General features: G+C 39.6%; 1 protein-coding gene across 1 annotated transcript in view; it reads right to left on the bottom strand.

Moving 5' to 3' along the window:
* Window positions 1-25,967, bottom strand: part of rgs7a (regulator of G protein signaling 7a) — a 60,149-nt gene extending 34,182 nt beyond the window's left edge. The window contains exons 1-2 of the mRNA XM_084096886.1: window positions 25,817-25,967; window positions 25,025-25,145 (exon numbers count right to left, since the gene is read on the bottom strand). Of these exons, the coding sequence (XP_083953012.1) occupies window positions 25,025-25,102 (78 nt within the window). The 5' untranslated portion in view covers window positions 25,103-25,145; window positions 25,817-25,967. The remainder of the gene's footprint in view (window positions 1-25,024; window positions 25,146-25,816) is intronic.
* Window positions 25,968-26,302: the final 335 nt, after the last annotated feature.

The following is a 26,302-nucleotide window of genomic DNA, read 5'->3' as shown; positions in this document are numbered from 1 at the left end:
TTGCTATGACAGCAAGTCCAGGATGAGCGTCAAAGAACCAAACAATCCAAGATCATGCCAAATCGCCAACAATCAAATCCAGCTAACTGAGTTAGCGACGTACGAAGAACGGGCCCCAGGTTGAGAGAAGACAGTATTGTCGCTATGTCAAAGACTGTTTTTTCCACCCCGTTTCCAAAACTCATTCTTTTGACCTTTCTATAAGGCTGATGAACTTAAAGTGGTTAAAATTTATTTAAAACACTGTTCCTAAACATGATGAAATGTATATAAAAAAAAACAAATAAAAAAAACATACCACTCTGAAACTTCCTGCAAATTCTGTGCTTGCGAAGTCCATGCATGAAATCCGTTCTGGATCCTCTTGTTTGTTAACATTCTTAAAGGTGCATTGTGTAATATTTAGGAGGATCTGTTAAAAGAAATGCAATATATGCAGTATAAAGACCTTACATAATGAACCATTATGTATTTATTACCTTAGAATGAGCCATTATTATCATCATACACCACGGGTCCCCTTACATTGAAATTACATTGAACTGCCATTTTGCACCGACATGTTTCTACAGTAGCCCTGAATGGACAAAACCGTTTTGTCACTATTGTTGTTCTTTGTGCAAAGAAGCTAGCTAAAGTCAGCGAATAAAATACTGACACAATGATGAACAAGCACCAATAATATTCGCAATAACATATCGTTTTACTGAATAATCAAGTAAACCTAATTTCTTAATTTATCTTTGTAAAGAAACCTCATTGCTTAACTGGCTACTCTCTGCTGTCTCAGACAATGACATTTGTCTGTCGGCCACCGTGACTTCTGTTGGTTGCAATTCGCTATGCAATGCCGCTAAAAATTACACAGTGCACCTTTAAGTCTGAACCAGACTTGAATTGGTTTGAAATTGATGCCATCCTTAATCCTTTTTCATCTGAGTAGAGCTTGTGGTTATTGTCATGTTCACCGTCTGTCTCTACACTACAATTCCCAGAATCCTCTTTGGCACACCTGCATTCACTCTCTCCAGATTACTAATCACCTGCACCTGTTCATAATCAGCAAGCTCTATAAAACACTCACCACAGCCTCAGTTCATTGTCAAGCCTCCAACAGGAACAGACCATTATCCATTGTCTCCTGAAGTCTCTGATGCATCACGATTCCGCAAAGTAATGTATACTCACCTGTGAAACACTAACCTCTGTATCATTGTTCCGCTGTCTCCAGAAATCCTGTTTGACTCCATGTTACCAGTGATCCTGTATCCTCCTGAGCTTCCTGTCTTCACTCCGAGCTTGCTTGCTAGGGACTGCATCTGAAAGGAAATAGACAAGTATTAATGAACTGTAACTGCTTGACATCAACTAACCTGAAGATAACATGCTCACCTGTTGTCTGCCCTGCACTGAGTGACCTTCACCGAATCTGCACCTGAACTCTGAATACTCACCTTGCACTATTGTCTATTTGAATAAAACTGTGTTTGGATTCACTTACCTCTGTCTCCGTGCCTGTATCATGACAGAAGGCTTGACCAATACCGCTATGGATCCTACACAGCCCGCAGACAGCGCTTCCGCGAACCCCTCGGAACCCACTATGTTCGACCAGAACGGTATAACTCTGGAGGAATTTGCTGAAGTGTTCCTTCACATTTACCAGGATGGGAACTGGGATGAGAACTTCCTTCAACAGCAGTTCTGGAGCGGGTTAGACGATCCACTCGCCCAGATACTGCTGTTGGATGATCTCGACCTACCTCTCGTCAAATTCATTGACCGCAATGTGTGGTTCCTCACTCACTGTGGGAGACATCCAGCCTGATCTCCACGTCCAGCCAGATCTTCACGTCCAGCCCAATCCTCATCTCATCAGCTCAGCTAAACCCACCGAATCAGTCCTCTGCCCAGTCAAACCAGTGCTTCACGTCAATCCCGCCGACCCAGAGCCATCATTCGCTGCAACGCCCCCTCGCTCTCGTAAACGGAGGAGGAAGACTACTTTCTGCATTCCCCAAATTCCGGAGGTCACCCCTGAGCAGTCTGTCCTTCATGTCTGTTCTGTCGAGATTGAAGATGCTACCCTTTCCCTGTATGTTGCTGCTATGATGTGTGTCTGGGCCGCACATGCCTCCCTGTCGGCTACCTCAGCTCCATCCTCTCCTGAGCCACATGTTTCCACCCTCAGTCCAGCCGAGCCTGCACTTCACGCCAGTCCAGCCGAGCCTGAGACTGAGAACGTCATGCCCGTCGAGCCTGAGTCTGAGAGCGTCATGCCTGCCGAGACTGAGAGCATCATGCCTCCAGAGCCAGTCTCCGAGCAAGAGCCGGAGCCAGTCTCCGAGCAAGAGCCGGAGCCAGTCTCCGAGCAAGAGCCGGAGCCAGTCTCCTCAAAAGCGTTTTCCCTGCTGGTTCCATCCAGCCCCGAGTTTCCTGCGCCAGAGCCCGCTGATCCTGCGCCAGTCCTGTCTAGCCCAGAGTTTCCTTTGCCGCTGGTCCCGATTAGCTCAAAGCCCTCTTCACCGCTGGTCCTGCCAAGCCCAAGACCCTCTTTGCTGTCTGACCCCCCCCTTTCCTGTCAATTTCCCCATTAAAATTTGGGGGGGGGCGCAGTATACCTGCTAGGGGGACCGCGGAGGTCTCTCCGACGAGGTTCCCAGGACCACCATGGCCACCCGAAGGGTCATCCCCGCCATGGCCACCCGAAGGGTCATCTCCGCCATGGCCACCCGAAGGGTCATCTCCGCCATGGCCGCCCGAAGGGTCATCTCCGCCATGGCCGCCCGAAGGGTCATCTCCGCCATGGCCGCCCAAAGGGTTGGTTCTGCCATGGCCACCTGACCAGCCTGCTCCGCCTGGACCAGCATTCACTCTCTCCAGATTACTAATCACCTGCACCTGTTCATAATCAGCAAGCTCTATAAAACACTCACCACAGCCTCAGTTCATTGTCAAGACTCCAACAGGAACAGACCATTATCCATTGTCTCCTGAAGTCTCTGATGCATCACGATTCCGCAAAGTAACGTATACTCACCTGTGAAACACTAACCTCTGTATCATTGTTCCGCTGTCTCCAGAAATCCTGTTTGACTCCATGTTACCAGTGATCCTGTATCCTCCTGAGCTTCCTGTGTTCACTCCGAGCTTGCTTGCTAGGGACTGCATCTGAAAGGGAATAGACAAGTATTAATGAACTGTAACTGCTTGACATCAACTAACCTGAAGATAACATGCTCACCTGTTGTCTGCCCCGCACTGAGTGATCTTCACCGAATCTGCACCTGAACTCTGAATACTCACCTTGCACTATTGTCTATTTGAATAAAACTGTGTTTGGATTCACTTACCTCTGTCTCCGTGCCTGTATCCTGACAGTTATGGTAAGGGGCGTGACATTTCCCGAATACGCGCTAAGCGATGCCAATCACAACACACTGGGTAACCAATCACAGCACATTTCGTGTTTCAGAAGGAGGGGCTTCATCGAAACCGGAAATAAATGGTGTGTTCGAGCTAAATTGGGAAGAGAGGTGCTGTGATAATGTAAAATATGTGAAAAAGAATGTGTTTTTTGAACGATCAAGCATGAAAGCATATTCTAGTACACCCCAAAAACAAAATCAAGACTTTGTGAAAGGGCATAATAGGACACCCTTTAAACCGTTATGCTGCTTCAGAAGTCTGTCCGTATCGTGAGGTACCTTCATGCACAAACACTGCCCACAAAGTCATTTGGCAGTGAGGCAACAAGTCAGCTGCCTACATTTTTGGATGAAGCCAATGTGTAAAACATTGGATTAGGTCTACCAAAGAAGTTATCAATTTAATTGGCATAAATAAAATAAAATTTTGCTTTCTATTGGCTGTAAATCTGCATGGAAACCATAGCTTTACATCATGAGTAGAAAAAAGAGACAGTGTCAGCTTAATAATTAAAGACAATCATTTTACATATTCAAATTTTATATTTTTGCTCTATAAATTTTTCCTCACAAAGGAAAATATATTGAAAGGGAATCACCATTTCTGTGTCCGTGGCATCAAACATTTTGAAAACCTCTGACTTTAGGTGCATTTTCATACGAACCTAATGAAAACGTGTCCATAAAACTCCAAATAGTGTCCAAAAATCTTATTGGCATAATTTTCTAAAATGGGTATTGTTAATATGTCAAAGATGTTTAAGTCAAAATTTCAAAGCTTTAGGCTAAACATTTTTTTTAATACAAGAGCAAAACAATAATGTGTTACCAATTATTCACAGTATGCTGTAAGAAAGCAGTATGCTATCTTAGGTGTACCCAATTTTAAAGCAAAATAATTTCCCAGTGGCAGTAATACGTTTTAAAAATCTGGACTCTCAGTTAAAATGTTTCTCTCTATGACAAACAAGGTAAACACAGAGAGAAGAAGAGCAGATAAACAATGCTAGCCATTTGTAACCAACTGCCACTGAACCGTTGACGTGTCCCCTTAAAGTCCCACTCCGATCATATTTTGAGCTATTTTTAAACATTCTCAGTGGTCTTTAAATGATGATTATGCCGTTTTTAGCCAAAATCACAAAACCTGTGCCGTTTTCTGGGACTTTGCTTCAGCAGAGCGGCAGTAGCTCATTAGCAATTCGCCTCTGCGTTGTGGGGGGAGCCGTTGGCACGGAGACGACCCTCCCCCTCGTTCACACCGCCGCCGACTTGAGCTTCCGAGAAAACGGAGGAGAAGCTGATCATCGCCGTTGCTGGGTTTCCTATCATTATCGGATTAATTGCAGTTTAACCATCAGAGTGAAAGTTTATCATTTGCATGTGTTTTTAAGTCCTGCCAGTTTAACAGGGTGCGCTTGACAGGGCATATAAGAACGCAGAGAGAGAGAGAGAGAGAGAGAGCCTCGGCCGCGCGCGCGCACTCACTATTAATAATAATAAATAATAATGTGACCAAAACGGTTATACAAATGCTGTCATTATAAAAGGTTTCTAGTGTCAATGTATTGCTTGTTTATTTTGTTTACTTTTCATGGTGTGACACTTCTCTTCTCCCATGGTCGAACATAGAATGCTGCTACGTCAGAGCGGCCAAAGCGTCAACAAGCTTCCTCGTACTTTTTGACAAGCGTCCTTGACAGGGCGGCCAGAGCTTCTTTGCCGCTCAAGTCGGCGGCGGTGTGAACGTACAGTTAGCATTGCAACCCGCTACCGCACATAGGTGTTGATTCGCCATCGTCTTCTCTACTCCTCAGAACCTGAGCCGCGGGGGCGGAGGGGAGTATGAGCTTGTGGCACCGCCCAGTGGAGTTACTACGTCACAACTCCAGTCTATTTTAGCTGGCATTTTAGCGTCTGCTACTGATTCACAGCCATTTGAATGCAGAAATACTCAGAAATACAACTTTGAACTTATTTTTCTCAAGATATGTCCTCTAACATCAGAAAAATGCCACAAGAACATGTTAACACCTAGAAAAACATGATTTTCATCGGAGTGGGTCTTTAAGTAAAACAACATTCAGGACATGGAAAAAAAGAAAAAGAATAGGCTACATGCTAGATAGAGAGAGGTATGCAAACGCAAGGAAATAACAAGAGGAAAGAAGAGAAGGATAAACAGAAGAAAAACAGACAACATTTTTAATGAAAAGCAGGAGTGAGTGAGCACTATTTTTAGCCAAGAACCTCTGGCCCTTTGTGTCCACACGTGTGTCCTGAATAACAACAAAGCGTTTAGAGACTTTGTCCTCACCAGCCGGATTGCATTGTGATGAGCTTCAAGCTTACACCAACTGAGAATGATTATTATGTGGAAAATTACATTTATTAATGTACTGGAACATCTGTACAGCAACATTCAACATCTTAGCATTAATAAATGATAGTAGTTACAAAACAAAGATCTTGACCACTCACTGTAAAAGCAAAAGAACAACTTATTACTTTCATCCAGCGCTTGTTGAAAAGAAGGGAGACCGAATGAAATGCATACAAATTACCTGCTCGCTCTCTGTTAGGCTGTTCCGGAGGAGTTTAATAAACCACAACACCGTGTCATTAAACACTATGACCATCCACTGGCCTTGAGTCAAATCCTGTGCACTGCACACATTTAGCAAAGCCACACAGTGTGTAGCAGATGCACAAAAGCATACAAATGAACAGGCCCTAAAGAAATCCAACAGTATCGTGATTTTCTAGATCCGCCTGCAGTAACTGCAATGAGTCAAATGTAATGAGTCAGTCACTTAAAGCAGGGGTTGTTAAACTAGCATCGGGGAACACCAATGGGGCCACACAAAGGGATAAGCAGAAAAGTTCAAAGAAAATTAGATACAAAAGAAAAGAAACAAAACCAAAATAAATAAATAAAAATAAAATACAGAATCCAGTGGTCAGCAGATGAGTTAAAAACAAAATGAAACAAAACAAAACCAAAATAAATAAATAAAATAAAATACAGCATCCAGTGGTCAGCAGAAAAGTTCAGAACAAAACTAAATGAAATAAAACAAAACAAAAAAAACAAAAAAAACAAAACAAAACAAAACAAAACAAAACAGCATCCGGTGGTCAGCGGAAAAGTTCAAAACAAAACAAAACAAAACAAAACAAAACAAAACAAAACAAAACAAAACAAAACAAAACAAAACAAAACAAAACAAAACACAGCATCCGGTGGTCAGCGGAAAAGTTCAAAACAAAACAAAACACAGCACAGCATCCGGTGGTCAGCGGAAAAGTTCAAAATGAAACGAAACAAAATAAAATGTAAAATTTTCATCTTTAATTTCACTGTGCAACTGGTCAGATATCTGGATAAAAAATACATAGTTTTAAGTGTCTCTTCAAGTTTATACATCATTGGTATACATCATTACTAAGTAATTTCACAATGTCAAAATATTTTATCTAATTTCATTTCATTTTACTTTCCTATAATTTTGGGGTTATATATAACCCAGGCATATTCTTGATTCAGACTTTTTCAAATGCACTTTCTGTTCTCTTGTTGATTGGTGTCAAATTTATTAAACTTTGACTATTTTTAAAAGCCAGAGTAAAGCGTGCCTGCTGTTTCTCAACAAAGGTGTCAGAGAGACTGAGCAAAAAAATGTCCAGAAAAGACTGGCAGTTAGCGGATGCTCCAGCAGCCCCAAATCGATAGAAGGGGGGCAAGGTAAGATGATGAGATTTCCTCAGGTTACTCAGGGATCCTCATCACAGAACAAGCTGTATCAATGCAGACAGGCAGGGCTTGGAGGACATTTACATTACTGTGGACTATAGACTGTGGAACCTGGAAGAAAGTGTAGGTCTGTGGAGAAACTATAGAACAATCAATTGAAGCAATAAGCGCCCCCTCGCCTCTTTCCTCCGCTGTCTGTTTCTTTTTCCCTTTCTCTTGCTCTCGCCAGCTTACTCTCTGGAGGCTTGTGTGTGATGTATGTGGCAGCGTTTATTGTAATGTTGAGAGAGGTACCCTCAAAGCAACCTAACCGATAATGAAACACTCCGCTAGCGTTTCCTCCCCTGGAAGACACCATATGTGCAAGTGGTCTCCATTCTAAATGTTATCTTCACTATTATGGCACAGAAAAATAATACATAAGATTTGAAATACGGCATGCAACGGTGGACAAGTCATGTGTTCCCTCAGCAACACCTTAGACAAATTCCAGTGCCCTAAAAGAGCTTTGACTAGAGACAAAGAAGTCACATTAAAATGCTGCAAATTTGAATGTGCAAATTTTCAAAATGGAAGAAAAAAGAGCCACCCGAGAAAGAAATAAACGGCATAATTAGATGTGAAAAGTCAATTAATGCAACTTGTAAGATTTACAGATCACGTGTGCACTTGATGTTTCCAGTATTTAAGATTGAAGGATTGCTTCTTCCTGCAATGTATTAGTTTATTCAATTTGTGCACATAGATTGCTGTGAAAAAGAAATACACTCCATAAAAAAGTTTTTTTTTTTTTTTTTTTTTTCAAAAATAATAGGACATACAGATACTGGACTGACACTAAACAGGCACTGGTAAAACATTTACCAATCAATATACATTTTGCTGAAAAAACAAACAAACAAACCAAAAAGTTTAATAGACGGCACATTTTTGAATGCCCGTCAATGGAGAAGGATGTTTTTGGTCCAAATGGTGTAGTTATGGCTTCTAAAGGCTAACAAAGCAGTGCAAATGAGTAAAACATTGGTTTTGATAAGACACAAAAATCCACACATTGGCACATTGAAGCTGGACTAGCAGAGCAGCACTTCAGTTACTTTGCAACAGTGTTGTCTCAAACCAACATCTAAGCTGATGCTGACTTTTATCTTCGCTTTGAAATGATTAGAGACTCTCATAACCTTAGATTGAAAGGTGCACAGAGAAATCAACTGTGAATTTAATTAATCCAAACCCCAGTCAGCAGTGCAATAACGTGCTAACGGCTCTGCACACTCAAGTGGCAGTGAGTCACTTCATCTCCTGCGTGACAACTCAGATTTTCTTCATGTTTTACTGCCAAAACAGGTAGAGTCCATCATAGGCGGAATCTGAGAAAACAGTGACACATACAGGAAATGGCAGAGAGAGAAAAAGAAATATGAGAGCTCAAACTCAAAAGAAAAGACAGTGAGATGATGGAAAAGCCAGATTGTTCCAAAGGAAAAGATAAAAGGCTAAAATGAAGGAAAGAGGGAGGAGAGATGGATCAAAGTACGAGGAAGGAAATGATAAAGAACAAGGATAATGGATACAGACTAGAAATGTCAATGCGATTGCCTTTTGTTTTATATCATCTTCACTTTGCCTTTAATGCTTTAAAATACAATAAAATCATTGAACAGTCAGAGCTTGGTACACATAGGAGCTGTAGTGCTCATGATGTCCATGAGCAGGTTTTGTTCTAGCCTGTATCTTACCTGATCCCACACCAATACCTTCTACCTCTCAATATATTCCTGTCACTGACTCGACACCGTACTTACCAATAGAAGCCTTCATAAAAAGCGCATAAACATTATCTACAAAAAAAGAATTGAAAAAAATAAATAAAAAATTTTGAATGTTTTTTGATACTTAAACCACTGTTTAAAGTTTGGAATAATTAATTTTTTAATGTTTTTGAAAGAAGTCTCTTATGCTCACTTAAGGCCAAAGTATACTGTACGCGTACTGTACGTGCACCGCCGTATTTTTGTAACGCGCATGCGCATTCATTTTTAGTTTATCCACAAGGTGGCAACCATGCCCTGGGGCATCGATTCACAAGGTAGTCAAAGAAAAACTACATAAACAGAACATACCAGAACATGCAAGCTACAGCGACAATGGAGGCCTACATAGACGAGAGATTGAAGGACATGAAGGAATACAAATATATTTACATGGGTTGCAACCATAGACAGTATATAAACTGGACACAGCGACCCCATAGGTTTCAACGGAGAAAAGTGAAGCAAATTAGAAGCTTTCACTTCCTGATGGTCGAGTGTACTGCGCAGACTCAAACTGAGCTTGACAACGTAGATGTGACGTGAGCAACCTGTCTGTCTTCTAGTAGCTGTGCCAAGAGAAATCTGAATCATTCCCTTCCGAAACGTGCAGAGACGGAGATCGTGAGTAGGAGGTGTTCATGAGCTAGGAGCAGGAGCAACTTTTGCTAAGTATTCTGATTAATTATTTTGTCGTTTTGCCTCCACGTCCCCCCGATTGCCCGCGAGCTTCTCCTCCTGTCCATACGGTAATTTCTCTACTGTGCGACAGAGAGTCGCGTGGTTATGACGCAATCGTTAGCCTATTTTAACAAAAACGGCTTCTACGGGGCCATAATGTAAGATACAAGGTAATGGAGCCTTTTAGACATTGTTGTGTTTCTTTAGAAATAAAAAATGGACAAATGGAGTCTTTAAACGCCTCCGATGTAAAGTTATTTGCTGTCAAAGTGACGCCAAAATGAATGGGAGTCAATGGAATGCTAACAGCAGGTGGGGGTCCGCTAATCAATGGCGGCGCCCGGGGAAGCTTCAAATTTTTACGAAACATTGGCCCCCTGGTTGCAACTCGTGGCGAGAGATTGCTCAAAACTGCGCATGCGTCGAACGCCTGAGTATGTGTACGAGTAAAATGAAGTATACTTTGCAAGGCTGTGCGTTTGACGAATTGTACACGTAAAAAAAAAAATTATGTATACTTTCTGCTTAAGGCTGCATTTATTTCACCAAAAATACAATAATAAAAGAAATATTGTGCTTTTGTGATTTATTTCAATTAAAATGAACTGTTTTCTATTTTAATACTTTTTTTAAATGTAATTTATTCCTGTGAAGGCAAAGTTGACTTTTCAGCAGCTAATACTCCAGTCTTCAGTGTCACATGAACCTAATGATCTAATGTGCTGATTTGGTGCTCAAGAGTTTTTGCTGCTTGATATTTTTGTGAGCGTAAGATTGGGATTTTATGAGGAGTAGAATAGGGTTCATCTGCAGGGAATGAACTAATAAAATATATGCCTTGAATGCAATGTAAATCGCTTTTTAAAAAAGTCACAATAAAAAAAGGTGTCTGCCCAATGCATAAATGTCAAATGTAAATGTAAATATAGAATATAATAGAATCTTGTATTGCCACATACTGTAGCTGAACTGGTGGAAGGTACAGCTGTACAACGTGCATGAGACAATGTATGAATGTGCAATACTATATATTTCATATATATATATATATATATATATATATATATATATATATATATATATATATATATATATATATATATATATATAAATAATACTACGTTATATATGCTACAGAAATATGGACAACTGTGTATAAAGATTGTTAAAAGCAAATGTAAAAACTAAATAATCATAACATTGTGCATAGTTAGGATAGAAAAATAAACAGGCCTATCAAAACTCATGTCTTCTGTTGTTGACACTGTAGCCAATTATGCAAATATCAAGATGAAAATACAACCTACACCACATTAAACACAGGTTCACTTGCAGCAAGGATAAGGTGAATCATTGGCTGCCGAGAGCATAAAACCACTGAGATTCAAGAGGCATTTGGAAAGCAAACTACTTAACCAATAAGATAAACAATTTTGGTGTTGAAACAACATATGGCATCCCATGTAGAATCTGTGTTTTGAAGCAAAACCGGTTGAGAACGCCAGTTAATGCAAATCAAGGCTCGTGATCTCAGCATGTAGCTAGAAAAAAAATTATTAGCAGCAGCGATGGCAGTGCGATCAGATGGAGAGGGCAGAATGAAAAACATGAATGAAGAATAGAGTGAATAGAGTTGCTTTAAATCGCTCCCTGTTGTGGTTAACCTACAGGTCACTTTTTCAACCACTTCACAATATGAATGTGATTGAGTACTATAGTCCTAATTGCCTGCTGGAAGAAGACTTATACAAGCTAAATGACACCTTAGGGACTAATAGCTCTCATGTAGCAATCTAAGCATTACTTAAATGCATGTGTCTTTAAGTGTTTATCATATATTAAACCTCTATTCATGTTTTAGTGTAAGTCTATCTATAACAGCAATGCTTAATTAAAACCATTTATGATATTTCACGGTTGGATTTCACAGACCAATAAATAAATAAATTCATTTTAATTTTACATATAATTACTAGCCTGGTTGACACCAGACCCTTCTTAGTTGTAACTGATAGTGGGGTCTGGGGAAGGTTCATTCACAGCCCATTTCCAAAGGGGCTCAAATGCCTCTGGGCGCAATTGAATAGACCTAAAACCAATCAGAGCGATCGTCATCGTGTAAAGCCCGCCTCAACGTCGTTTGTGATTGGTGCCTCGATTTGGAAAAATTGGAAATGGGCTTGAATGGGCTCTTGGCCAGGCGGACTTGCAGAGCAAATCTCAAATTTGCCGGAAGTTACATATCATGAAACATCCAGATAAAGGTTACCATGGAGCTCCAACATGTTTGCCCTAATAATTTACATTTAATTACATTTAAACTTCCCTTTTCGACTGACATCACCAAGCCTCCTTAATTTGGTAATATGAAGACAATTTTTCACAATCTAGAACCTGTTTCACTCAGAAAAACATCACATCACGGAAGTGAAGTAGTTTGCAAACACACCTTGACTTTAAGAACATCCACCAAAGATGACGAAAGCTTTGCTTAATGATTATCACTTTGGATCAAGCTGCCACAAATCTATTCAAATAAACAAATGTCTGTTTGCCTCCTGAGGGCTACAACAACAGATGAGACTTAATTGACTGACATGCCTATCTGATTGTCTCTCTGTTAAGAAGCAAACACTCATGTATAGACATTGAAGTCTTCTGGCTGGCTGACATTCTCATCAATATGGCATGGATCCTTTATGTAGTCAGACCTTCAAGCTGACAGCACTAGTAGGGCACTTGCTGACATCTATGACCCTTATTGGCATTCATTACACACAATCCAAAACAATTCAGCTCAGTTCAAGCAAACAGATCAGTACCATCAATGAAACAGGTCTATACCCACTTTCACAATGATTAAGGGCAAGGGAACATAATGTAAAATGAAGAAGAAATGTTGAAGATTCTGCACCAGGTAACAAATCGAATTTGCATATTTGTGACATTGTGACACTCCTTTGTACAAATGGTCAGACGTTCCCAAATTCCCAAAGCATACATACAATGTCAATTTAATGCATTTTCATTAATGCAGCCACTCTAGCTACTGAATTAATGATAGCAATATGCAAATACGGAATCCATAAGAAACTCATAAGCTGATCATTTATGGCAGACATCTTCACCTCACAGCAACTGATTGCCAGCCAACAATTTTCTCCTCTCAAGCTGCATATTTCCCAACTTATTGATGATCTCACCACTCTAATTCCACTCCACTCCGCTGTCAATCCCTCAAGTCTCCTGCTTAGCTCCCATAGAGAAAGAAATAGAAGCCTCACTCTTGCTCTGCCTACTCCACTCCAGTGGGCAAGTATGGCTAGTCAGAGGATAATCATCATGGCAATTGAATAAATAAAACATCATTTTCAAACCCTATGTTTTTCTGAATTCCAGATAGAAATTTGTCGAAAGTAGGGCTGTGTATATCACGATATATTGCGATGCGATACATATTGCGATATATTGCAATTTTTTTTTTTTTTAAACAAAAATGTAAAAAATAATAGAGGTGAAAATACAACTTGCTGTGTATCACCTGAGGTATTCTGGTATGTGTATCACACATATATTGATAACTCAGCAGAAAAATAATAACTTCCATTCCAATTTATTAGCAAAGCTATTTGCATTGCAGTGTCACTGAACAGTGAACACACTGAAATGTATGAAGTGCATATTGTGTTACTGAACACTTAAAATGTAGATGCCACAATTTATAAAATTGAAATAGTCAATAAATAGTCAACTGAAATATAACAATATAATTGATCTGCCTGCATTAACACCATTGTATGAGAACTGATCAATGACATCACTGTTTTCTATAGAGCTGCTGTATAAATAAACTAAATTAATAACTAATGATTTTTACAACCTAAATGAATCAAGAACTGAACAAACTTAAAGGAATAGTTCACTTTAAAATGAAAATTCTGTCATCATATACTCACCCTCATGTTGTTTCAAACCTGTATGAATTTATTTCTTCTGCTGAACAGTAAGGAAGATATTTAGAAGAATGTCAGTAACCAGGCAGTTTCTGGGTCCCATTAACTTCCATAGTAGGAAAAAAATATACTATGGAAGTCAATGGGACCCAGAAACTGTCTGGTTACTGACATTCTTCTAAATATCTTCCTTTGTGTTCAGCAGAAGAAAGAAATTCATACAGGTTTGAAACAACATGAGGGTGAGTATATGATGACAGAATTTTCATTTTAAAGTGAACTATTCCTTTAATATGGAAAATGACACTATTTTCTTCTAGAGCTGCTGTAAATGCTTTAACAAAAGTTGTTGCATTCATTTTCTGTTATCACTGTAAAGCTGCTTTGAAACAATCTCTGTTTTGCAAAGAGCGCAATATAATTAAAGGTGACTTGACTATGCTGAAAACAAATTTTTGGTAGGCCTATTTGATAACTCATCTGCGAGTCGCGATCACAGCGCACGCGTCCATAGTGTTCACCATATGCCTTAAGCCGGGGTTTTCAACCACACTATACGGCCGCAAATCCTTACAAATGAAATGCGCCACGACTCCATTCTCTTCTTTGCACGAGCTGAGGTAGACGGAAGCTTGGTGGTGTTATTATCCAGAGTAGTTTGCCTTGAATCAACAGATTCGGCGGAGGTTGCAGTGCCGCCATTTCATCTGCTTGGTGTCTTAAGTGATAGCCTAACGCAAGTTGGTTGTTTCCTGAACATTTTTGTGTAGCCTAGCAAAGCTTTACCCTGGTAATCCAGAGTTCTCGCGAGAGCACAAGTTGAATTTGCTCAGTGAGTTACTCTGGTGTCGAGTAATGGTGCTCATTAAATATGCCCCTCGATCTGAGCTGCACCAAACACATCGGGTTATCTGATATAGGCGGGCCAGAGGCGAGCTAAACAGATGACGACAGCGATGTGACGTCGAAGTCATTAGTAAACATTGCAAGATGGCTATGGATGAACACCAGTTGTTTGAAACGGCTTTGGCTGCTTCAATGAACGAGTTAGACTTGGCTTTTTATCTAAAAGAGGAACAGAAGACGCCGCTCTAATCGTTCCTTTGCAAGAAGGACGTTTTTGCTGTTTTGCCGACCGGATATGGTAAGAGTATAATCCATACCTGTCAACATTTGGTTTTCAAAATCCGGGAGATTTGTGCGGGGACCGTTCGGCACGGGGGGTGGGGGAGGTTGGGGGGTGCGGTTTGGCGAATAGCAAGAGGTAGGCTCATGCTGTTAAGTGTACTGCGGGGACACCGCCTTCACCATGTATATCGGCTCGCTTTCGGGGGGTTAAACTTTCCGCGACTGCACAACTGGGTTATAGGTTGCCAGGTTGAGGTGACAAACGGGTTGAAATTGTATATGGTGTGTGGATTGTGTGAATATAATGCATTTAATACAAGATCTGGCAACTGGTCAACATTAGACAAACATATTGGTCCGATTACTCATAAAGGAGTTTGGGCCATGCAAATTACAGGAGTTTCCCGGGAGAAATAACAAACCGGGAGGGGTCCGGGAGATAGGGCTAAAAATCGGGAGAAACCCGGGAAAAACAGGAGTGTTGACACTTGACAGGTATGGTCTAATCTACCAGTTAGCTCCGCTGGTAGCTAAGCGTATGGGGTTTATTGTTGTGATTGGTCGTAGTGTTATCCTATTGCGTGCAGTGAGATTTTCAAATGCATGCTTGGTGCCGCCCCTCGAGCTGGCCGATTTTCATTAGTCGACGCCAGACCATTAATCTTTTAGATTTAGGTCTGGATTTCCAGGCTAGCAAAGCTTACAAACGGCATTTGTTTCATATTGTTCATTACTCCCTGACTTATTTTAAAAACAAAAGTACACCCACACGTTGGCTCTGCAAGCTGGAGGCGCTCTTAAATTTTCCGCCATACTCGCTCCCACTTACTTCTGAGACAGTGGCCGTGACGATGTACGTACGGGCAACGTAGACAGCGAGTCAGCGATCTACAGGAACTGAGGAGGTCGTTTGACACTGGGATTTGATGAAATGCTAACGTCATTTTAAATCAGTTTAAAACATGATTTTTTTTAAAAAGTATCGATACTACTAGAGGTTGGAATATCGATACACTAGCGTGAAAAAAAATATTGCGATAGTTAGCTGTATCGATATTTTTGCACAGCCCTATTCGAAAGATTCATTGAATTTTCATAGACTTAAAATTTTTAAAAAACAGGTCAACAGGAATGTGCAAAACTACATATAGTCAACTGCCTGAACAGCTAGTTGGCGCTTAACAGCAAAATGCTGGAATGTGTACATAAAATAACAATTAAAAAACAACACAGACTTAATCCCAGAACATTCAGCACTTCAATTTGATAACTGACAAATATACAACAAATATATAGGGTAAATCTACAATATATTTTATTGCACAGCAGTGTCTTTGTCAAATGAACCTGAGATGGATCATGCAAAATAACAAGAACATCGCTCACAGCAAACAATTTGAAGACTGGCAGTAATTGTCTTGAACTTTACTGAAGGCGCTATACTTATTGGAAAAGTGCTGCTGTAATGGCTGTAGTGGCAGGGTTTTCAATTTAATTTGCAACTTCTCAGAGAGAGTTAACTGTCATCAGGGAATCAATGCATTTGGCGACCCTCTGCAAAAAGTTGCATATCTAAAGTCATCCCCTTTAAAGCACAGCTGCTAAAATATTAAAGCTAAGTCAATTTTGCTAATTGACTAATCAAATTTATCGGCTTGTCGACCATCCTAACCCATTAGCAAGAGTATGACATAGGCTAATTTGAGCAAATTGTGCTTCAATCAGTCACAGCAAAATAAATATCTACTTTGACAAAGTTCTATTTCTATACTGCAAAAAACATGACTTTTGGATGCATAAATATTGCATAAAAAATATGTATAACCTGCCATTTAAAAGTTTGGGGTCAGTAAGAATTATTATTATTTTTACTTTTACATTTATTCATCAAAAAGTTCTGAAAAAAATATATATATGACGGTTTGCACCGTAATATTAAGCAGCACAACCATTTTCAACATTGATATTAAGAAATGTTTCTACCAAATCAGCATATTCAAATGATTTCTGAAGGATCATGTGACATTGATCATGAGACTGGGAGTAACGGCTGCTGAAAATTCAGGCAACCTTGGTGAATGGTGAGTGTAAGAGACTTCTTTCAAAAATGTAAAAACATCTTACTTTTGAACGGTATATTATATGTATTTTTGAAAGCATAAATACTGTATTAAAAAATATGTATACATATACACACACATATCATGCTTGGATCTGAGACGGGAGTTGCATCAAACAAATGCGTGCACACACACACTCACAAACAGTACATAAAACAGTCAAAAGAACATGCTTAGGGCCAGATTTACTAACAGCTTACGTCAGCGCAAACCCACTTTTGCGCCATTATTTACCACCCCAAAAAAGCATGTCTCAAACCAGACGCTAATTGGTATATTGTATTGATCATTATGGAAATGATCCAGCTGTGTTCTTTAATTTGTGCGTCGTCAGAAGATTTTGAGGTCAAATTTTTGACCTCACGCTAATTTGCCCTGTTTAGTAAATCTGGCCTAAAATGTGGTGATAAGAGAAGATGGCACCTCCGCTTAAGTGTCAGTCACGCAACATGGTTTTGAGTCTAAAAATTCATCCGAAAGACAATTCCTCATTTCCATCGCATTCCCCACTACAACCCCCACCAACAGCACATATGTTACCACAAAACCACACTGACGTAACAGCCGGAAGACAGGCGTACGCAGAGCGTTAAGATAGCACATGATGAGTCATAAGTCTGTCACCGATGGCAACTCCACTTCACCAATGAAGGATGTACATTCCTTAAATCAAGAAGAAGGGATTAAAAAAGACAAGCCATTCAACACTTGATTGAGTCAATCCTGTTTTCTCATACTGCATAGAGGCCCTTTGCAGGGTTTGGCTGAGATACTGTAGAAGTCACTCAACATAGGGTGTACAGCGGGATAAAAAAAAGAGGCATGCTGGTCTGGATATGAATTATGCATGAGAAGAAGGCAGAAGTGGAGATGGTCATGTTGGAACAGATTGGTGTCTCCATCAGCGAAGAGAGATTTTTTTTTACATTATATTTTATATTATATTCAGGAGCAGTTTGTGTGACTGAGCATCTTCAACACAGTGTGATAGCTGGAAACTCTAAAGATCCTTCAGCTTCCTTTAATGCGAGAAATTTATGCTGCCCTTGAGCTATAAACAACAGCTGAAGAAGTGTCTTACAGGAGTACTACAATATGCATGTGTGTACACGTTTACATTTATGAGCATATACGTTTGCCTGGATGTGTGACTCAGTTTTTAGCAATGTGTGCATCTCAAATGCTGTGTGCTTGTGGAAGCCCTTGACAGCTATTATATACACTCACATATTCCTGAAATGACTCTGAACAGACTCTGTACATCAACACTTGAGCTTTTTAGACAATAGGAATGCAAATGAGATTTTAGGAATGTCAGAAATGTGACTATTAAAATTATTCAAATTAAAACTATTAAAATAAAGAAAATGCTGATGTCACTGTATGCATACAGGTGGCCTATTGTGTTAAAAAATAATACTACACTTATTAATTACATTTACTAATAGCATTTCACAGAGGTCCACTCACTTTAACATTTCTGAACTCACCACTGGCTTGAACAGTCAAATACACACAAAATGCCAGTCTTTGTGAGTATCCTTGTAGTCGTTTATATCTTAAATGAATGTAAACAGTTGAGGAAAAAACACATGTGTAACAGTATATTAGATCCATGCATTTGATCTTAAAGTAACAGCAGCCTAATAAACCTGATGCTGTCTGTGTCATTAATATTAATCAAACAACAAAAGAGAGAAAATCTCTCGCTGCTCTTGACAATAGGGCTGCACGATTAATCGCAATTAACCCTAAGTCGCATTTAAACCGATCTATCTTGGTGTGATTATGAAATCGCAAAGGCTGTGATTTAGGCATAATGAGGAAGGTTATTGCCAGACAAATTCATCGGATTAAGAGAGGAGCTGCTAAAATGCCATTACAAAGCCGCAAACAGGTATTTGAAGCTGCTGGTGCCTCTGGAGTCCCGAGAACCTCAAGGTGTAGGATCCTCCAGAGGCTTGCAGTTGTGCATAAACCTACTATTCGACCACCCCTAACCAATGCTCACATGCAGAAACAGTTGCAGTGGGCCCAGAAATACATGAAGACTAATTTTCAAACAGTCTTGTTTACTGATGAGTGCCATGCAACCCTGGATGGTCCAGATGGATGGAGTAGTGGATGGTTGGTGGATGGCCACCATGTCCCAATAAGGCTGCGATGTCAGCAAGGAGGTGAAGGAGTCATGTTTTGGGCCGGAATCATTGGGAGAGAGCTGGTAGGCCCCTTTAGGGTCCCTGAATGACCTCTGCAAAGTATTCTGACTGACCACTTTCTTCCATGGTACAAAAAGAAGAACCGTGCCTTCCATAGCAAAATCATCTTCATGCATGACAATGCACCATCTCATGCTGCAAACAATACCTCTGTATCATTGGCTGCTATGGGCATAAAAGGAGAGAAACTCATGGTGTGGCCCCCATCCTCCCCTGACCTCAACCCTATTGATAACCTTTGGAGCATCCTCAAGCAAAAGATCTATGAGGGTGGGAGGCAGTTCGCATCAAAACAGCAGCTCTGGGAGGCTATTCTGACATCCTGCAAAGAAATTCAAGCAGAAACTCTCCATGAACTCACAAATTCAATGGATGCAAGAATTGTGAAGGTGATATCAAAGACGGAGTCCTATGTTAACATGTAACTTGCCCTGTTAAGATGTGTTTGGTTGAAATAACTTTTGATTTCAGTAAATATGACCTTCTTTAAAACCTATAAGTTTTTTAAAACCTATACAATGTTTTCAAACTCTGTTGTGCATAATAATTTGGAACAGAGCGTTTTGAGTTTTTTATTTTTGAAAAAAAATACTGTTTTCGTTGGGTGGTTTGTTCAATGAAATTCGACTTCTACCCTAACGGTTGGTGACTTGAAAATTATGCTGACTGTCATTTGCAAAATCAGTGTAAAATATAATTTGCATAATAATTTGGAACGTGGTGTAAACTAATGTGAAAGTCTGCTCTGCTCATCCAGCACGAGTTGCCGTCGCAATCAGTGCAGCACGAATCGCAGTTCACTGATCGCGTGACGACGGCAGAGGATTCGTTGCGCAACATAGACTAAACGTCTGAAATGTCTTATCTTGTGGAATGCGCTCAGCACCGCTGCTCCCTATACACATAACGCACAATCACGAATTTGAAAGTGAAAGTAAAATACAAGCTCCCTGATGCGCATTGCGCACAAATTAGGCTGCATACATACAATAGTCTGTCTCCTAATACCCATCTCTGGACTGTTTATTTGTGACTATGGTCTCTGTTTTAGTCTCTGTTTGCACTTTGAATATTGAGAGAGTACTGTAACGTCTTAAGGACAACAGACAAGGGAGGCTCCGTTTCTGAACTTATAATCGGACCGCAAGAACAACTGTAGAGACAAACGCACCAGTCTTGTTTCTCTCTACCTGGCCTTTTCCAAACTCACCGTATTAACCCTATAACTGCCGGTGCAAAATAAAACTAGCCTAGAAATCTAGACGCAATCTAGCAACTCTCCGTTGACTTTCGGAGCTGTAAAAACCTAAATTGGGTCAGGGCCAATCACATCGTGTATACAGTAGGCGGGGCGAGCTTAACATAATGATGACAGAGTTGCGACGGTTCCCTGCTACTTGAAAATAAAGAATGGCGGCTGCTGCTGGCGAACAGTGTTTCGAATCGGCTTTGGCCACGACTCTGGAGGACTTGGAGTTAAGTTTTTCTTTGAGAAAAGAGCAAAGAACGGCACTTAAGTCATTCTTAAAAAAGGAAGATGTGTTCGTAGTTTTGCTGGCCAGATTCAAAAGTTGAATCTATCAACTAACGTTAACTCCGCTGTTGGGAAAACGCTCTGGTTAGTTGAAGCGTTGTCCTATTGCGTGCAGAGGGAATTTGAAAGACAGCCGTTTATCCCGGCCCTCGGATTGAGCCGTGTCTATGGAGAGTTGCTTGCCAGGCTAAAATAAAACAGCAATTTCACAACAATTATATAGAGTCTGTGTGTTAACTTTGATTATGGTTGCACTTGAACTTATTGTTTGCACTTAATAAGACTAAGAGAAAACTGTTATTTATTTTTGTTATTTATACTGTTTTTATTTCTCTGTTCAATTTATGTAAAGGAGTTCAGTTAGGAGGTCACACACAGCCTCAATCAGAAGTTCTGAAAGCTCTTAAATGTACAGTAAGGTCTGAAGAGACTAATGTGAAATCATACAGGAGAAAAGCCAGTCAGTAAAAACATTTTACAGTGCTTGTACTATATTGTTTTGTTTCAATGCATTTGATAATTCATACTCATAAAGTAGACCTGAAATGACATGTATTAGAAGATTATTAGTTAAAACATTGCAAAATGCACCTGCATACTATTTTTCCAGTCATGAATTTTGTCATTGAGGATTTCTGAAATTTTTTGCAAAAATCTCTTCTCGTCTTGTTCTCGTGTCTCGTCTCGTGAGATAAGTGTCTCGTCACACCCCTACTATGCAGCGTTTCTAGTGCTCTAGTTTTTCAGGTAGGTTAATTTCATTTGTATCTTTGTTTTATTGTAGTTTTTTTGTCCTATTGCCTGTAATAGGTTTCTTTGTTCTTTTTTTTATCATTGACTGTTTACTTGTCTTCAGTAAGCTTGAGGTTTTTTTTTACTTATGTTAGTTAGGCTAGTATTACTCATATCGTAATATGAGATTCTGATCATATCGCTGACCCCTACCCTGTTGAATAAAATAATTATTAATTTCTTTCAAAAGAATAAAAAAAATCGTAAACTGTGCCCAAACGTTTGACCTGTAATTTAGCTACACAAAGATATAATTTGTCTATTCTCAGCTGTTTACCTTCAACTGTACTTATGGTTGGTCAACAGACATACAAAATCAGTGTTTTTAGTTGTCACAGCTACACTTTAGCTATGGAATACAGTGTGAAACAGCAGATGCATGTAGAAGTGTGTGGCTAACAAGCCGAAGGCAGTACTTCAGGGACATGTGACTCATCTATTTCTCCAACAGCTCTGGATGCTATATAACAGACACTGTACACTTCCTGATTTAGTATTCTGTCTCCCCCTCTCTCTGTCTTTGTATCTGTCTCTTTCTCATTCTGTCTGTCTCTTCCTCACATCAAGAACAGAGTACGACAACTCAAGAATGTACAGGTCTATGCAACAAAACACAAAGAGAGATAAAACGGCCATCATCTACACAGGATCTTTATTGCATTATTTATTTCACCATTGTGTTCGATGTTGAGCAAAGGGGACGTGCATGAAGATGTACGATGGTAAAAACTTTAAATTAAGTAAAAGAAAAGATGCTGAATAAATTAAAGAGTGTCCATGCTAAAGAAGTGCTAATGCTTTCATCAAGTCACATTCAAATTATTATTAATTGCAAGAATTGCAAGTATTGAAAGAAGTCCCACAAGGCTCAGGTTTAGGTCCTGTGACATTTACTACTTTATAATGTTGTCAGGTCATGCTGTGCACTGTATTGCAAATATATTTAATGGTATTCACATTTAAAAAGTGTTTTGAAAGCTTATTCAGATTCAAAAAATTCTAATTTTTAATCTGGGAACAAACTGCTGGCACCTTGCTAGATAATATTCTACACTTCAAACTAAATGTAGACAACTAATGATAATTTAACATCAGCTGAGGAATTAATCAAGTAGACAACTGAGAATTACATTTATAGAGTTCAACAGCCTTACAATTGTGATTTATTCACATGCAACAGTAGCTGCAATTTTTTCATGATTACTGGTGGCCACTCTTGGTCACTTTATAATTTAACATTTCCAAGCCAATTTTACACCAAATTCCTCGTTATATTTCCCACTGTTCCCAAAGAGATGCAAACTCATGGGTGGGCAACCAAGCGTGCAAATTCCATCTGTTCATACTGAATTGGAACAAAATTATGCACCATACTCCTGCAGTAACACAACACACTAACAATATATTTTATATTATCAGTGAGTGTTTTTTTACTGGTGTTTTATTTGCTTCTGTGTTTATGTAAGTGTACTATTTTTATCCTGTAATATTTATAATTTTTCATGGAGCACATGGCAACAGTGGACCATTGGTGATAAATAAATAATAAGCAAATAAGTACATCATGTCAGAAAGTGGTTCACACACTACTTAAAATCGCTTTCTGTTCTTGACATGCCGAAATGTCACATTAGAATCATTCATTTAATTTTAAAATCACCATCAAACCAATTTTTTATTTATAAATCATTTATCTGTGCACAAGTAAATGTGTGCACATAAATAAACTACAGTTACTCCCAAGCACTTGTAAATCGAACATTTTCAAGAACTTTTGGGAAACAATCCGTAATTCTACGGCGATTCGTATATGGCCGTTTTTGCGATGCACTTATGGTTGTGATGCTTTCGGGAAAAGCGTCCCTGTTCTGCCTAGGGTCCTTCATAAATCTATTCAGCGCTTTGAGATCTGTAAGAAAAGCCCGTGATAAGGGGCTGGCCAGTAGTTATTAGTTCTGAATTGGGTGAGTTAATGTCTTGTGATGTGAAGGAAAGAGCCACAGTATCTCTGACTGCAGAGTACCTTTCCTCCCTGCACCTCCACGGCACAGCACACCTAATAGGACTGAAGCAGCATGGAGGAAATGTGAAAATCAACTGAAGGGTGAAGGAAATGAATTGAAAGAAGGAAGAAAAAAAATTGAGTCCTGCAAGAGGATGTCTCTGATAGATGAATGATTCACTGTCTCTAAACTATATCTGACTGTCATGTTCTGACAACATATTTCAGCCACACCTAAGGGAACAGATTGAAATTGAACATGCTCAGGAGAGACAGGAGGGCAAGCTGGAACAGGACATAGGAAATACTAGTTGTGTTTGCACAGGACAGGAGTTTGGGTCTTTGCTGTATCAAAGGGTTAGGTCAAGGTTTGGCTGGTTAGCACGGTCTTGTAAGCCCCTGCTAGTAGATGTCATAGCTACACCATATGGCCGCAAACAGCATCTTTCTACACAAATCTTGATCCAGAGATGTTGAATCGATTCATTGAAACAAAACTAACAAAGTTTAGTATGCAAATGTATGCAAAAAAAAAAATCAATCACAATGTTATTTTTATTTCACTATGCAAAATCATCACAAATATATCATGAATATTCAGTATATCACCCATTCCTAACTTCGGCCTAGAAACTAGAATGATGAATTCATCTCAGGGAAGCACTCATTTAAGCAGGCTACTAATTAATGACACAACGACTGACCATGATGGAAACTGTAATTTGCCACACAAGTCTTTAAATTATGTGATAATGGCTTTGTGAAAAATTCATGTTTCTTTTCTGAGACTCCACAGGGCGAGTGGTAACATTAGGGGCTCTCAGGCACAATGATAGACTTCAGTTCCCAATCAGCAACACAAATGACTTTGGCTGTGATGAGCAAATTACCAATCATCAGAAAGATGGAGAGTAAGAAAGGTCGAAAAAGTTTCAATGTCCGCCTCTACTTTTTTTTCATCCCTGTTGCTTCACAAGAAAATGCCCTCCAGTGTCATAGTCACAAGGGGAAGTTGTCACAAAGGCAAAAGTTGTGAAAACTTTTCTCCGAACCTCAACTTTAATATCTTCACATTTTTATATAACGATTGGTGACACGACTTAACACAATAAAACCATTCTGCTATACATTAAAACAAGGGTCAGCTATATAATGAAGGTTGATTTTAAGGCTTAATTGTATTAGCAGCACAAGGGTATTTTAATGTCGTAAACATTTGTTAGCCAAAATAATGTTGCAGCCTTTTTGTAAGCTGCCATGATAATGTTTACACACTGCTGTGAAGCCAATAAATAGCCTGCTGTTAAATGAATATGCTATTTAATAAATCATTCCCATTGTAACAATTGGGAACGTTGTTACAAAAGGTCAGTGTGTGGTAGACAAACTCTTCTTTTTTTCTGGGCAACAACAGTTGAAATGCAGCTTTTTGTAGCCAAGATTTTAGTCTACGCAGAAACTGGCTTTTCAAACAACTAGCTCATGCATTCTTTTCCCCAAAACTGTGCTCGGAACAAAGCTCATCATACTAGTTTTGTTCAAAAGTCAATAACTTTCATAAAGCAACCAAAAGCAATCCAAATTATTATTCGAAAGTCCTACCTTTCTGTAAACCAGCATGTTTGGCGAGTCGTCCGTCTCTCCGTTGCTATTTGGATGGAGGCTGTTGTTCTTCGCCATGGTTTAAAAACTCTGCAGAACAGCTACTCCAGTGGATATACACCTGATAGAGAGAAACAAGGCACACAACAAACAATGATACACCTCGCTGCTTAAAACACCAAATCTTGAATGATATGATAAAAAAAAAGAATAAATAAATTAAAGTATTTATGATAGTGCAACATTGCAGGACTAAAGATCAGTTGACAATGTCTTTGTGATAATCCCCACCTGATTGTGTCATTTCTGATGCTTTACGGCTATCATTTGGATTGCAATTATATTTGGATGTCTTAAAACCATTTATTAGAGGATTTTTCACTCTCAAGGTTAAAATGAACAGATTATACGTAAACGCTCAAATAAAAAACTGATGACAGCAGGTCACAGATCAAACACACTTCTCAGTTTTGCAGGATCGGTGGGACAGCCAATTAAATGCAAACACTGTTCCACCTCGCGCTGCATCCGTATGTCATGCATGTGAAGGCTTAATGGTGTGTCAAGCGAGATTCGTTGTCTTATCTTGCTTCAGACCGCCAGAAAATGGAGCAGGGAGCTAATTTTCGTGTAACCAAAAACGCACAGTCTTGCACAGACACTCGATTCTTTCAGAACCACAGACAGCTCCTCAGGCGGAACTGCAGACCCTTGCACGAGTCCTCAGAAACCTGGCATCACCAACAAAATGCACAACACAATCACAAAAGCATCACTTATGTTCACTCTCACCTCAAACACGCCCCGTCTCCCCTGATATATGGATCCGCGATCCCAGAGTGGAGCAAGCTCGTGCAGTTCGTCAGCTATCAGACGTATCATTTATTGGAAATATTAGTGATCCTTTGCTTGATGCTGACGCGTTATCGCGCGCAGGGTTTCTGCTGAAGGACGGGGCACGCACGCGCCAGCGACAAGGGCACGCGCATCCAACCTTGAACCAATCCTGGAGCCTACACAAAAAGAGGAGGGAGTGCTTTTCTTTGAGGGATTTGGCATTTGTGTTTTGTAAATAATTCATAATATTTAAATAGCCCGTTAAATAATATAATAAAGGCTAGCGATAATATTCCTAATAAATTGTTATATTGCTTCGTTATTAAATTAAGAGACATAAACTTTCAATTATTCTATTAAACACTGGTAATCTGTTGGAAAAATCTGTTGGAGAGTGAGAATGTCTATATGGAAATGACTTTCTGTCTCCAGGTGGGATTA

This window comes from Abramis brama (genome assembly GCF_963993115.1).
Source record: "Abramis brama genome assembly, chromosome: 21".
In the NCBI taxonomy this organism is placed as follows: Eukaryota; Metazoa; Chordata; class Actinopteri; order Cypriniformes; family Leuciscidae; genus Abramis; species Abramis brama.
The sequence above is the reverse complement of the archived record's forward strand: the minus strand, read 5'-3'. Positions and strand labels throughout refer to the sequence as shown.